The sequence below is a fragment of the Phodopus roborovskii genome, unplaced genomic scaffold, assembly GCF_943737965.1.
Source record: "Phodopus roborovskii unplaced genomic scaffold, PHOROB, whole genome shotgun sequence".
In the NCBI taxonomy this organism is placed as follows: domain Eukaryota; kingdom Metazoa; phylum Chordata; class Mammalia; order Rodentia; family Cricetidae; genus Phodopus; species Phodopus roborovskii.
Window position 1 is genome coordinate 4,376,093 of NW_026126409.1, and position 15,828 is coordinate 4,391,920.

Consider the following 15,828-nt stretch of genomic DNA (forward strand, 5'->3'; position numbering starts at 1 on the left):
CCTCACTCACTAGTACCACTAATATTTGGTGCCTTAGCTCTGGCATTCCGGTTATGATGTGGAGGGTGGGATGGGATGTGGGCAGGGCAGCCATATGTGCCACAGCTCAACTTTTGAAGGCAGTGGGCCTTCTTAGAGCCACAGAGGCCACACAACCTGTCAGCCTTATTGGTGTCACTTTCCAAGCAACCGAATTCCCTTTGTTCTCTAGCGGCTTGAGACCTGAGTTTGGAAGAGAAGGGACATCCAGTCAGTGTTTCATGCTCCACAGAGGGAAAAAAAAAAGTCTAATGAAGTTATTTATAGATCTGGATTCCTTTCCAGGTGACAGGTTTTATTCAGGACAGTGTATTATTAGATGGTGGAGAAAGAGAAAAAAAAATGTCCAATATGAAACACACCCAGCTGGTGTACAGCCTTTCTTCTTGGTGGCCATGCCCAATGGATTATTTACTCAGATCCATGCTGTTGTTAAATCCAAATGGCAACCTTTGCAGAACAACATCTGCTGCAGATGTTGCAACAATCCAAGTCCTGCCCAAGGGTGGTTATTTAATTCTCCGCTTTTATGTTTCTGCAGCCACTTTGTGAATGGGTGCCATTTGTCTGTATTTCCTGCATTACAGGATTTAATCATAACGCCAAACCAAATCCTTTGTCAATTCATGAGTAGAGTCTTATTTTGTAATTTTCAGGGTGTCACAGAAGATGCCTGGTATAGGTCCCGCTTGCAAAGGATATTGTTCTGCCTCGTTCTTTGTTGTTGTTTTTTCCTAGAAGGACACAGAAATATGTCTAAATTAAAGACAGTATCTGTAAATTGGTAGAAATTGAGCTTTAAATAAAAATGCAGTGTTCTGATTTCTAGTCATAGCCAGCCCCTGCTGTGATGAAATCACAACCCTTAAATTTGCACTATTGAAGCAATGATCATCAAGGAGAGAAGACAGCAGCTGGTTGCATCTCAACCCCACTCTGCATTCTGATGCCTCCAGGTAGAAATCCTAGAGATGCTACTTAAAAGGCTCTACTAACAACCCAAGATGTGTTTTCCACAAACATGGTTCTGGGTCATGGTTCTCTCTCATTGATAACTGCCTTTAGCTGTCATTCCACCTGCGTGGTCCCTGTCGCCATTTGGTTTTTGACGTGGGTCTGAGCCAAGGATTAATGCAAGCATCCCTGGCTGCCAGCCCTGTGCTGGGCCTCCTGGCTCCCACTCCCCGGGGCGGGTAGTGCAGCGCGCAGAGCCGCCGCGTCGCCGCTGTCCTCTGGGTGGCCCCAGCGCGCACCACCGCTCATTGAGCCCTGGAAGGTGAGGCGAGAGGAGGCTGGTGCTGAGCTCGCCAACTCCACCCGGGCCTGGGCAGACAAAAGAGGCCTGCAGTGCAGCTCGCTGGGACGCGATGGCCCGGCGCGGAGGACGGGTGCTGCTGGCGCTGTGCGCTGCCCTGGTGGCCGGCGAGTGGCTGCTGGCGGCGGAAGCCCAGGAGCCCGGGGCGCCGGCGGCTGGCATGAGGCGGCGCCGGCGGCTGCAGCAGGAGGACGGCATCTCCTTCGAGTACCACCGTTACCCCGAGCTGCGCGAGGCGCTGGTGTCTGTGTGGCTGCAGTGCACCGCCATCAGCAGGATCTACACGGTGGGGCGCAGCTTCGAGGGCCGGGAGCTCCTGGTCATCGAGCTGTCCGACAATCCCGGTATCCATGAGCCCGGTAAATAAGCTGCTTGCTGTTAGGACCCCAGGGACGGGAAGGGGGAGAGGTGGGCCCGGTGCTGATTCCCGGGGGAGTATGCCTGGATGGAAGGTGGGAAGTGGGAAAGAAACCTAGTGTCCAGCCTCTTCCCCATCGTTCATATCTCCGACCCTTTTGGTGAACACAGACAAGAGAGGGCAGGAATAACAGGCAAGCAGATCCCAGAGCTCATTCCCCTGGTGTTCTCCCTCACAGATGGTCAAACTCTCAACAGAATGAAATTGTGAGTTCTCAGGAATGCAAACACCTTCCCCGCAAACAGGAGTAGAAAATAAGGTGCAGAAGGCGGTGTCTCAGAGGAGACTGGGAGAGTCGTTTATCATTTGTTTGAGAATTTCCAAAGGACCAGCTTATTGGGCGCTGCAGGCTCTAGGCACCCACCTCTACCTATGTGTGAGCATTAAGTACATTCCGGCTATAGATACTGGCAAATTTTAAAAGGTTATTGACGATCTAGGTGTGGTGTGCATCTATGTAATTCTTCCTACCAAGGTGGAAAGGGGGTCTCTAACAGGCACACAAATTCTGAAACTGCAGATGGCCTTACTAAGGGAAAATAGAACATTGCATTTTGCCCGCTCTGCTTTAGCCTTTCTGAGACAGACAGTTCATAACCGGATTTTTATCTCCAGTAACCATCGTGTTAGGCACTTTTTTTTTTTTCCGAATTGTATTAAAGTACGTTTTAATTTATGTTAAAGGCTGTTGGCTTAGTATTACAAGGGTATTTTAAACAATGTTTTGGGACCTTTTGGGTTATGGTTATGCTGGTTCGAAAAGATTTAGGCCTGAGATTTCTGTTGATAACAGAAGCGCACTAAAGCAATCTGAGCATTAAAATCAGTATGGAATACATTTTATTTTTATTTTTTTTAATGGCAAAGGAAACACAAAAGCTAGGCTAAAAATTCTCATGTAGGCCATGAAAAGTCTCCCTTCCTCCATCTGCTCTTGAGTTTTCTTTCATCCCTGGGTCTCTTGGTCGATTAGCTTGGCCTTGAAAGTGGTCGAGGGTGGCCTTTAACTCCTCCTGATCCTCAAGCTTCCAAATCTTAATAGGATTATGGGTGTTTCCCACCACTCCTGATTTTTTCCTCCTCCCCCTCCCCCCTTCTTTTTGGTCATTGTAGGATGCAATTTATGAAGGCTGAGTAAGCCTCTTCACCAAGGCATGCATTCAGCTGCCTGCATAGTTTTCCTAGTTTCCTCATGGCATATAAGGACCAGCTGAGAAGGGGTTGCAATAGGCGATGACAGAGATACCTTGGTCTTTAAAATGTGCAGTGTGTGGATTGACCAATAGTAACCCTTTAGAAAACATTCCTTGCCTATGAATAAGGGAGAAGAAAGGGTGTGAATGAATCTGCTGTGAAACCCCTGAAATCAGGTCCTAGCAAATGTTCACAAAGGATTGCGTCTCTGTTCATCGTGTAAATCAGAATCTTGACGACTAGTGTTTGCATAGCTATTGGAAAAATGAAGAAAAATATGCTTACATGAAGATTCATTTTCAACCAAGTCTCACAGCCAAAACTGGCCCCTCATGACAGTTAGGGGATTGTGCTGCTTACCCACAACTGCTCCTTAAATGATTGTTCCAGTGGGTCTCTTCAATTATTTAGAGGGATTTTTATGAAAGCTACAGTTTAACACTATGTTGCCTTGCTTCAAAAGTAGAGACAAAATGATTGAATGATATTATTGCAAGAATATGATAGATACTGCAAGTGAAAACAATTTTTTTGTTTGAATATTTGAAATTGATTATACATTAGGAACTGCAAATCAGGCTGAAAAAAGTGACTTTTTTTTTTTTTTTTTAAATGTCCTTCAAATTCTTTCAGAAAAAAAAAAATCCACAAATGTCTGCATGTCTTCTGAGGTAGAAATAGGTTCATTCAGTGTTTTTTATTTTGTTTTTAAAATCTTGCACCTAAGAGCTAAGTTCGATGAATTATATACAAGGTGGTTCCTGCTCTGAGGAGGATGTTGAATTGGATGTTTGGCACAAAATTATGGGGCAATAAGTCACTGGTGAAATACAGAGAAGAATACTAGGATATTTTGGGTAAATGACCTAGAGCCTAGAGAGTTCGTGACAGAAAGCAGAAAGTGAACAAATTATTGAAATTTATAAATTTTAATATTGCTCAAGCCTCTATTGTTTCCCCCCCCCCTTTTTGTTTTGTTTTCGAGACAGGGTTCCTCTTTATAGTTCTGGCTGTCCTGGAACTTGCTCTGTAGACCAGGCTGGCCTCGAACTCACAGAGATCCACCTATCTCTGCCTCCAGAGTCCAGGGGTTAAAGGCGTGTGCCCCACCATCATTTGATGCTCAGACCTATTTTGGAGGAAACTACATGCCATAACTAACGTCATCTCAAAAGTTCATTTGAGATTTGTTTGCAATATCAGTCATTTAAGACACTATGTGCTGGGGTGAATGCACGTCTCTGTGTATGGGTGGAGGTCAGAGGACAACTTTCAGAAGTTGCTTCTCACCTCTACCATGTGTGTCTTGGGAATACACGCAGACTGTCAGGCTTGGTAACCGGTGCCGTTACTTCATGCCGGCTCTGAAGTAACACTTTTGATTCTGTCTTACGTTCATTGACTTGATTGAAAATTTCCATGTCTTTTAAAAATATTCATTTAATTTTCAACAATGAAAGAAGAGTCAAGTTTGTTTTATTGTTGTTGTTTTTTCTTGATCTAAACAGTTTTGGAGGTAGCTGAGTAGCAGAACACCTGCTTAGGGTCTTGTGTTGGATCCCCAGTACAGAAAACAAGATGTAATTATTTCTATGGATTTAATCCCTAAATCCTAACAGCCCTAACAGAACAGTATATCCCTCAAACAACAGCAATGACAACAACTGGAGGTCTCCTTTGGTTAGAACAGCACTTTATGGGCAGATACTTGTTGAAACACACAGCTTTTCTCTTTGGCAGAAGGGAGTGATCTTTGTTTAGCACAGTCTGTGAGCTCAATTTATTTCCCCCACATGATGCCCTTAATTATTCACCCTTTGAACTCATCAAAAGGGAAAGGAGTCCAGGGAGATGGGTTCCATCAGTGAAGTGCTTGTCACCCAACATGAAGGCAGGAATGGGATTCCCCAGAGGTCATGGAAGAGCTGAGCAGAGAGCCTTTGTCATCTCAGGTCTGGTGATACAGTCAGGGGACCCTAGGAGTTTGCTGGCCAGCCAATCCAATTGAAGCACCGAGCTCTAAGATCAGCAAGAGACCTTGTTTCAAAGAGTAAGGTGGAGCGTGACCGAGGAAGGTATCAGTGTTCTCTCTGTACCCTCCCACTTACGTGCAAGCAAGAAAGCACACATACACACATTCATGCATGCATGCACACTCAAATCCCTTTTTGAAATCCTCAGTGAAAAATATCTATGCATATTCTGTGATGATTCCTTGGGAATCAGTTGATTTATGACTCACTAAAATATACATAAAACCTTTATTAATTTATATATAATTAGTAGGATCCAAATGCTCAGACCATTCTTTCCAGGGGTAAAAACCCATTTGTTTGCAGCAGTAATTGTTTACATGCAGTTTGAGCTTGCTTTTGGGAAGCCCACCTGATTGACAGCTGAAATGCCTGCCATTTTAAACCATTCCTGAGAACATGAATTTTTCCTCTCACAGGCTGGAATGATGATTTTGGATTTATTCCCCTCAAATCTGTAAAAATTTAAAGTTCATGAGTGCCAGTATGTATTTGCCAAATATCGTGATGAAACATGTTATGCTGAAAAAAATACCCACAGAGCCTGAAAAAAACAAAACAAACAAACCCATAGAGATTTTGATGAAGTGTGTGGGTTTTTTTCTGTTTGTTTGTTTGTTTTGGTTTTGGTTTAGCAATTTTGGTTTGAAATAGTGTGAACTGATTGCAACCAAACAGGAACTGTCAGTGAAGATAGATGTTAGATTCTGGAGAAAAATCTGAAGCAAACCACACAAGGTCAAAAGTTATTTTTAGACTGGATGAGTCAACAGGGCTTTTGCCAGAAGTTACATTCTTGATTGACTTGTGATTGGTCAGTGGAAGGAAGGAGAGATTGATCTGGCCTATGACCTTATATTCTGTCCTCAGACTGTCCAGGTTTGGGATAGAATCTAAGGCTGGTGTATGCTTGGCCAGGACATCCATCACCCTAAAGAGGCAGCTTTTCTAAAGATATATTTTATTATAAATCATCTTATTTCACATGTCAATTCCCTCTCCCTCCCATCCTCCCATGACCCCGCCCCCATCCAATCACCCATCCACTCTCCAGGGAGGTTGAGGTCTTCTATGAGGGATCATCAAAATCAGTCAAGTTATTTGGGTTAGGGCCTAAGTCCTCATCTGTGTATCTAGGCTGAAAGAGGGGAATGGGCTCCTAAGGCCTGTTCATGCACTAGGGACACAACCTGGTTCCACTGCCAGACATAGACTGCCCCATTCTCCTAGCTGATACCCACGTTCATGGGATCTGGTTTGGTCCTATGTTGGTTCCTCAGCTGTCAGGAATTCCCGCTTGCTCAGGTCTGCTGTTTCTGTGGGTTTTCTCAGCATGTCTTGATCCCTTTGCTCATCACTCCTCCCTCTCTGAAACTGGATTCCAGGAGTTCATCTCAGTGTTTAGCTGTGTGTGTCTGCTTCTGCTTCCATAAGCTACTAGATGAAGGCTCTAGGGAGTCATTTAAGGTAGTCATCATTCTTATTATAGGGGAAGGGCATTTAAGGTAGCCTCTCCACTATGGCTTAGATTGTTAGTTGGGGTCAACCTTGTAGATCTCTGGACATTTCCCTAGTACCAGATTTATCTTAAAACCTATAGTGGCTCCCTCTATTGATGTGTCTCTTTTCTTGCTCTCCTCTATTCATCTCCCCACTCAATCTTCCTGATCCCTTATGTTCTCCTCTCCCTCCTCTTTCTCTTACTTCCCTTCCCCTCCCCCTATGATCCTAATTTGTTCAGGGGCTTTTATTCCTTTCCCCTTCACTGGGTGCCTATGTATGTCTCTTTTATTGTCCTCCTTGTTTCCTAGCGTCTCTGGATTTGTAATCTGGTAAACCTTTGCTCTATGTCTAATATCCGTACATGAGTGAATACATACCTTGTTTGCCTTTTTGTGTCTGGGTTACCACACTCAGGATAGTTTCTACAATTACCATTCATTTGCCTGCAATTTTCAAGATTCCATTGTTATTTTTCCCTCTGAGTAGTAATCCACTGTGTAAATGTACCACATTTTCTTTATCCATTCTTCAGTTGAAGGGCATATAGGTTGCTTCTAGGTTCTGTCTATTAGAAATAATGTTGCTACTCTTTCTCCTAACTCCCTCTCCCCTCCATACTCCCAATTTGCTCAGGAGATCTTGTCCTTTTCCCTTCTGTGGGGGACCATATATGTCTCACTTTCTCTCTTAGGGTCTTCCTTGTTTTCTAGCTTCTCTGGCAGTGTAGATTGTAGGCTGGTGAGTCTTTGCTTTATGTCTAAAATGCATATATGAGTGAGTACATTATATGCTTCTTTCTGTGACTGGGTTACCTCACTCAGGATGGTTTCTTCCAGTTCCTTCTTCCATTTGCCTTCGAATATCAAGATTCCATTGTTTTTTCCACTGAGAAGTATTCCATTGTGTAAATGTAACACATTTTCTGTATCCATTCTTTGGTTAAAGGGCATCTAGACTGTTTCCAGATTCTGGCTATTACAAATAATGCTATGAAAATAGTTGAAGAGATGTCCTTGTTACATGAAATGTGCATCTAAGAGTGGAATTGCTAGATCTTGTGGTAGACTGATTCCCATTTTCTTGAGGAACCACCATACCGATTTCCAAAGTGGCTGTATGAGTTTGCACTCCTGCCAGGAGTGGAGGAGTGTCCCCTTTCTCCACATTCTCTCCAGCGTAAGGTGTCATGGTGTTTTTGATTTTAGCCATTCTGATAGGAGTAAGATAGTATATAAGAGTTGTTTTGATTTGCATTTCCCTGATGACTAAGGATGTTGAGCACTTTCTTATGTGTCCTTCAGCCATTTTAGATTCCTCTATTGAGAATTCTCTTTTAGTTCTATATTCCACTTTTTAATTGGATTATTTGGTGTTTTGGTGATGAGTTTCTTGAGGTTTTTTTTTTTTTTTTTTTTTTTTTTGTATATTTTGGAGATCAGCCCTCTGTCAGATGTGGGGTTGGTGAATATCTTTTCCCATTCCGTGGGCTGCCATTTTGTCTTATTGACTGTGTCCTTTGCCTTACAGAAGCATCTCAGTTTCAGGAGTTCCTATTTATTTATTTATTTATTTATCCCAACAAATATACTTTATTTTTTATATATATATATTTATTTTATATAACCAAGTCCATTTAAATGAAAACAAATATTTATAGACAATATTTGGGAATTTGGGCGTTGTTCTTTCCAAACTACTTCCTGCTGGTAAGGGGTGCTGTTATGGGAGATTCTAAGAAGATGCAGAAATCCTGGCTGTAGTCTGTAAGGCTGCTTGGTCCAGCTGTTTTGAATGTAGAATCACCTGGTACTCTGTTTCAGGCGGTCTGGCGTGATCAAACCACATTAGTCTGGAAGGAATCCACAGCTTTTCATTTTCTGTGGAAACAAAAATAGAAATCCTTTTCCCCAGTAACTTGTCCTTGAACTTAAATTTTGGAGTCAAAGCATTTTTTTTTAATTTAATTTATTATTTTACATGTCGATCCCAATTCCCTTTCCCTCCCTCCCTTTCTCTCTTCTTCCCTCCCTTTTACCCTCTCTGCCCTCTAACCTGTACTCTAACCACCCTCCCCTCCCACCCCCCACCCCAATTCCATATGTAGGGGAATGCCATCCAGTTGGGGTTACGTAGATCTGACAGGTCATGTGAAGTAGGGACTAGGGCTTCTCTCCTGTCTCTAGGTTAAGGCAGTTATCCCTTCATGGGAGGATGTGTATGCAAGGAGGAGGTCCTATTTATTAATTGTAGATCTCAGTGTTGTGATACTGGTGTTATGTTCAGGAAAAGGTCTCCTGTACCAATTCATTCAAGGGTACTTCCTACTTTCTCTTCTAAGAGGTTCAGTGTGGCTGGATTTATGTTGAGGTCTGTGATCCATTTGGACTTAAGTTTTGTGCATGGTCATAGCTATAGATCTATCTGCAGTCTTCTACACAGCAGCATCCAGTTATGCTAGCACCATTTGTTGAAGATGCTTTCTTTTTTCCATTGTATAGTTTTAGCTTCTTTGATGACACAACTTTTTATGGAAACTGACATGGGAAGTAGCAAAGAATCATCTCTACTTTGTACCACATTGGTTGACCTAAGGAATAAAGTCCCTTGTGCTTCACACTCAAGTTCTTTGGAAATATATTAAGGAATACAGAAGAGTCTTAGGAAGGGTAGCATGTCACCCCAGAATTTCCTAAGTTCATTCAATGCAGCATCGGTGCATGGTTTGACAAGCGTTAGACAAATAAGAACAGGCTTGTTCATTTTGAAATTACTCAGCATAATTTATATGTGAATCTCTAGATTAGCTGTATGCAATATAAGAAGACTATCCCTCCCCCAAACTTCAGCAGTACTGGAGAATGAATCTAGAGCCTCCAACATGGTATAAACTTTCTTTCACTGAATTTCATCTCCCCATCCCTGTTGGGTTTATAAATACCATATTGGCATTCATTATCTTATTATGAAGAATTCATTTTTTTATTAATTTATTTTATTTTATATAACAAAGTCCAATTAAATGAAAACAAATATTTATACACAATATTTGGGAATGTGGGCGTTGTTCTTTCCAAACTACTTCCTGCTGGTAAGGGGCGTTGTCATGGGGGATTCGAAGAAGATTCAGAAATCCTGGCTGTAGTCTGTAAGGCTGCTTTGTCCAGCTGTTTTGAATGTAGGATCACCTTGTACTCTGTTTCCGGCGGTCTGGCGTGATCAAACCACATTAGTCTGGAAGGAATCCACATCTTTTCATTTGAAGAATTCATTTTATAAGTCTTCAGCAGAGCACCTCATAAGGAAAGTTCTTTATGACATGAGCATTCTTTGTTGTTCATAAGTGACTGGTATAATGGTTTATTTAATCACTTTTTACTTACTACATGTGCTTACAAGAACATGAGCAAGATTCCAAGACCATGAAGCATAAGATAATTTTGATAAGAAAGGTCAGTTAGACTGAGTCATTGAAATTTGTGTTTCCTTATTGGCTGCTTTGTGCTTTCATATTTAATTTATTATTATTATTATTATTATTATTATTATTATTATTATGATGATGATGTGTCTATTTGTGGCATTGTGTCCATGAGAGCAATACCCAAGGAGGCCAGAAAATGGAGACAGATTCTCTGAAGCATGAGTTAGCTTGCATCCATCATGGGTGCTGGGAAATGAACTCAAGACCTCATCAAATACTCTCTTAACTGCTAAGCCATCTCTCTACTTCCCTGCTTTCTTTTGTTATAAACTCACATCTCACAAGAATGCCACCAGGCCTGAGGAGCATAGTCTATACAAATGAATATCCCGAAGTTAGGAGATGGTCTAACTAAAGAATTTCCCATTACTCAGTGGCTCTGGGAACTGTTGGTTGAGTCTTCTCAGAAGGGCTGCCAACCTCTTGAGTGTTATATTGACCTGGTTGACTTCTCCCCTGTTCTTCACAGATGTTTGACTTTTACTTATTTTAAAGTGAGGGACTTTGCTTTTGTTTCAATCTGACAGACCATTTTACTCGGTAAGGACAAAGTGCTCATTGTTGTAGAGTATTTTCATGGTTGTTCCTTGAGGTGAACAAATACATCTAGGACAAATCTGGTATTTTCATTGGCAATCTAAATTGTTTCCCCAGAGCCGGGAGGTGGTGGCACACACGTTAAACCGAGCACTCAGGAGGCAGAGGCAGGCAGATCTTTGTGAGTTTGAAACCAGCCTGATCTACAGAGCTAGTTCCAGGGCAGGCTCCAAAAACAAAGAATACCCTGTATGGAAAAAAGCTAAAAATTAATAAATAAATAAAAAATAAATAGTTTCCCCAAAGAATTTATGATGACCTGTATGTCCATCTCAGCACCAGTGAAAGCTATTTGGAACTGGCTTTTTCATGCCTTCCCAAGTTTTTTCTGCACTGGGGTTCTTTCTTTGTATTTCTACGATTCTTTGGAAAACAGGACGAAGACTAACTACATGATAATTTTGATGTTAAAAGGACTTGACTTCAAATCCCATGTTTTGTTTTCAGCTAAGTGCTCATGAGAAAGCCAATTTAATTACCTTCTCACAGTTCACATATCATCCATGAAACTATAAAAGCATGATAAATAAGATAAAAAATGTAAAGTTCTTAATTCAATATGTCATAACAGTTAATTCACCTCTGCTATGGCATTTTTTGTTGTTGTTGGCCTGTGTGTTCTTCTAGCACTTTTGTGCTTAGGGGTTTTACTCTGTTTGTTTTCTCCTTAAATGTCTAGGACAGCTGTTGTGATTTGGCTATGAACTGTGCCCTGCAGGCTCATGTGTTTGAACACCAGTACACCAGTAGCAATGCTAGGGAGCTGTGAAACCTTTAGGAGGTGGAACACTTTTAGAGGAAGATCATGGGGGCATGCCTGTGGGTTTATACTTCAGCCCTATTCCTTGCCTGCTCTCTGGTTCTTGACTGCCAAAGAAATGTGACCAGCTGGCTTCTTCCATTGTGCCTTCACCACCACAGCAGAATAGATCTCCAACTGTAAGCTGTAGGAAACCCTTCTTTCCTTAACTTGTTTTGGTGGCCAAAGCAGCAAAGAAACCAATGAAACAACACTTCAGGCATGGTGGCCACTGCACGGGTATCTGTTGAATAAATACACACTTTCTCAAACAGGCAAAAATGCTCATTACCAAACAAGGCTGTGATGAAGGTCATGACGGAATGCAAGTGAGTGTGCCAGGAGTATGATAACAAAGAGTGATGAGAATGTGTATAACTATATTTTATTACATGCAGCTTCTCATGATGGAGAAACTCACTGTTTTCTCGAGGAGCAAGGGTGTCCTTGCTGTGTCGTTGAATGGGAAATTCTTTGTCTGTGGATTCCTTTATTTCATAAGGTTAAATTGCCTTTTATAAAGAAAGTTAAATAAAAGTTCAAAGTAAAATCAGAATTTCTTTAGTGACTTTTGACTTCAAAAAAATATCTATATGAGTGGCTGGTGAGATGGCTTAGTGTGTAAAACACAGTCGACCTGAAGATATGAATTCAGGCTCCAGGGTACCCATGGTACAGACAGAGACTTGACTCTCTCAGGCTGACCTCTGACCTCTACACTCCCAGTGGTAGCACACATGCTTACCCTCATATGTTCTCACACAAATGAACATAAGTGCAGTGTGATCCTAATTGGTCTTATCAATAAAAACCCAGAGTCAAGTATCGAGGTAAATGCTGAAAGATCAGAGAAGCAAAGGAACAGCCATAATCGTTTCTTTCTTCTCCAAATCCTCAGATCAAAAGGCCCAAATCCTATCTCTGCCCCCTCCTTACCACTTCCTGTCTTCCATCTGTATAGACCTCCAGACCTCTATGGTTAACTAATGGCTACCTCTACCCTCTGATCTCCAGGCAAGCTTTATTTGTCAGAAGACAAACAAACAATCACAACACATAAGAAATAAATAAAAAGTGTACCAGTGATTGGTGGTGCATAGAAAGAAATGAATGCTTGTTATAAACACAGAAGCTATGCATCTCCAGGTTTTAATTTTATTTTTCCTCAGGAAATGATAGTTTGACATGCACTTTACAGTGTCATCAGAAGACCTTTTGGAAACTGGCTAGTAGAGCAAATGCACTCACATGTGAAGATGTCTAAGTGTGTCCTTCCCTTCCCAGTAATTATTGGAACTGCATGAACCCATCAGTTTGTGAATGTGTCTATTGCTTTAAAACTTCATAATATGGCTCTTTCCAATAAAACCCACTCAAAGAGAAGAACTGTTTATTTAGCTAGAACTTTTAATTATTTTCAGATGATCAACCTACATTTTAAACTGTCCCCAAATGAGTTATCCTGAAGGAAGAAGATTTGGTATGTAGAATATTACAGGGCAAATGTTTAAACAAAACCCAGAGAGCTGACTAGTACAGTACACTCAGGGATAGCTTTCTGAGGCTAGTAAATATTTTGCTCTTTATAGAAACCTGTTTACTGTGAAAAGCATCCTGTCTCTACATCAATCATTTAAAAATCTTCACTTAAGGATATTTCATTTCAAGAAAAGGCTTTTTTTTTTCTTAAGTGATGTGGATCATGCATTTTTTTTTAAATGAACCTAAATAAAACTTTCAAGTTAAATTTAGGTTGCTAAAAAAATGCCTTGCTGTGGTTTTGCTTGCTAGGGTAATTGGGATAAACCCATAATTTATATGATCTGCTTGCTCATGGCAGACAGCTCCATCATGTTCAGATCCAGAAGGGATGCTGTCTTAATGAACATTCCTAGTTCCTCTTCCTACATCATACCAACCATGCAAATCCAGAAAGTTTCACTTTTGCCAGTTTGCTTTTACTGCAATTCCACTCCCCTAGAATCCCCCTAGATCCCCCCCCAGATCCACCCCCTTTGGATCTAAAACTAAACTCAGATCAAGTATTTAAACATGTTTAGGGCAGTCAAAAATTCTGACCAGTATTTTTTAAACAATTAAATAAATAAGTGTTTTTATTTTATGTATTTGAATGGTTTGCCTGAATGAATGTTATGTGCACTTATATGTGCCTGTTCTTTTTGGAGGACAGAAGAGGGTGCTGAGATTTCTAGAACCGAGATTTCAGGTGGTTGTAAACTCCATGTAGGTGCTGGGAACTTTGGTCCTTAGGAACTTTGGTCCTCTACAAGAGCAACCGAGCTATAACTTTTATTTCTTTGCTACTAATTACTTTTTAAACTTTTGACTGAAACTGCCATTTCATACCAAAATGTATTTCTAATAATAAAGTGGAAGTAATACTTCCACTTTAATTTAGGGATTACTTAATAAATGCTCTTCATATGTATAGTGTTTTATTGTGTTTATCAGATCCTTTGAGATAAACCCTTTGCACATTTTTCTGTAAAGTTTTCTTCATGTATTCTCTCTCTCTCTCTCTCTCTCTCTCTCTCTCTCTCTGTGTGTGTGTGTGTGTGTGTGTGTGTGTGTGTGTGTGCCTACCTGCTAGAGCATCATGTGGAGGTCAGAGGACAGCCTGCTCATTTCTCCTTCCTTGTGGATCTCTGGGATCTAACACTGGTTTTCAAACTTTATAGCAAGTGCCTTAGCATATTAAGCCAGCTAGCAGGTCTCTTCCTTTAGTTTTTCCTTCTCTCTTTCTCTCTCCCTCTCTCCATCCCTCCTTTCCTCCCCCTCCCTTCTCCCCCTCTCTTCCTCTTTCCCTCCCTCCTCCTCTCACTCCCTTCCTCTCCCCTTCCTCCCTCCCTCATTCCCCCTTCCTTCCTCTCTCCTTTCTCTCTCCCATCCCCTCCCTCCCTCCCCACTTTCTCCTCCCTCCCTCTTGCTTCCCTCCCTCCCTCCTTCTTTTCCCAGTGCAGGGGTATGTGTTTCAATCACTGTAGTATAACCTTTAACCTACTACATCTAGCTCATGCTGACCTCAAAATAGCAATGGTCATCCTGTCTTAGTCTCCCAAGTGCTGCGAATATAGACATGAGACCTGCATCTGGCCCTTTACTTCTTCTGCCTTGCTTGGGTTTACCCTTTCACAAAAGATGAAATTCATTGTCACACTCTGATAACACCTTCAATTCTGGAAAATGTCTGTTGCATACAGATCCCAAGGTCAATGGCCTTACCATTTTATCCTGGACACTGCAAACATAAAGATAATGGACACAGGAGAAGCTGCTAGACATGCTACAGGCATTTTCAGAATGAAATGGTTTGTTTTCTAGGAAGCAGGGTCTAATTTCTGGTTTTTAAAGTGCATGGTCCTAACAATAATTTTCTTTGTGATGTTAGCACAGATGTTTTTTGTTTACATTTACTAGAGGGAATTAGTCTTATTATTGTGGGAACTTAGTAAATATTAATCCAGACTTTGGATTTCTCCAGCATCAGGGGATTAGATGCTACAATTTTGGAAATAGCTTTAAATTGGCACAATCCACTGACCATCCCACACTCCCACAAAGAGAAATCATCTTAAACGGATTCCCTCAATGCTGAAATCCACTGATGAAAGCTAATAAAACAGCAGCAAAATATTTCTGTATTTACTATATAGACAAATAGTTATTAGTACTGTGCAGAAACACATTCTAAAATATGACAGACACATCGACTTTTGTGTAAGTTTTGATGGTGGCAAGATAGTTCTTAGAGCAGATATCATCTTAAAATGCTTAAGATTTCAGATTGATATTTAACATTTATAGATGTCTCATAAAGTTAAAAAATAATCATTTATAAACTTTATAAACTGTTTTTCATTTCAGGAATTTTCTTTGGCTATTGTCCCCTTAAAATGTGATCACATATTCTCCCAAGGTTTTTAAGTACTTGATCCAAATTTGCCTCTTCTTTTGTGTGAGTATTCACTGGGCTCCTCTGGGGTCATCTTGGAGAGGCCAGTGAATATGAACGCTCCATCTTTCTCTCTTCTCTTCCTCCCTTTTAGCTGTGACTATCAAAAGAAGACAGAAGAGTAACCTATCTTTAAAATTTATTTAAAGATTATTTTATTATTTTATGTATTCACATTTTTTTCCTGCATGTATGTATGTGCATGTTTGGTTCCTTTGGAGATCAGATGAGAGCATTGGAGGCCCTGACACCAGAGTTACAAATGGTCATGCACTGCCATTGGGTGCAGGGAATAGACCTTGGGTCCGATGTAAGACAACAAGTGCTCTTAACTGCTGAGTCAAACTCTCCAGACCCTAATTTGTGGCTTTTGCCACAAACATGCCTGAGTCACAAACACCCAGGTGTGTATCACCATGCCTGGCCACATATGAGTCTGTGGACCCATATACCATCAGTCGTAAGTCCACAGCTGT

At 41.2% G+C, this 15,828-nt stretch overlaps 1 protein-coding gene across 1 annotated transcript in view; it reads left to right on the forward strand.

Annotated features, from left to right (window-relative positions):
• Positions 1-1,239: 1,239 nt before the first annotated feature.
• Cpe (carboxypeptidase E) overlaps positions 1,240-15,828 on the forward strand; it is a 99,052-nt gene continuing 84,463 nt past the window's right edge. Inside the window, exon 1 of the mRNA XM_051181953.1 lies at positions 1,240-1,713. Coding sequence (XP_051037910.1) covers positions 1,407-1,713 — 307 coding nt within the window. The 5' untranslated portion in view covers positions 1,240-1,406. The remainder of the gene's footprint in view (positions 1,714-15,828) is intronic.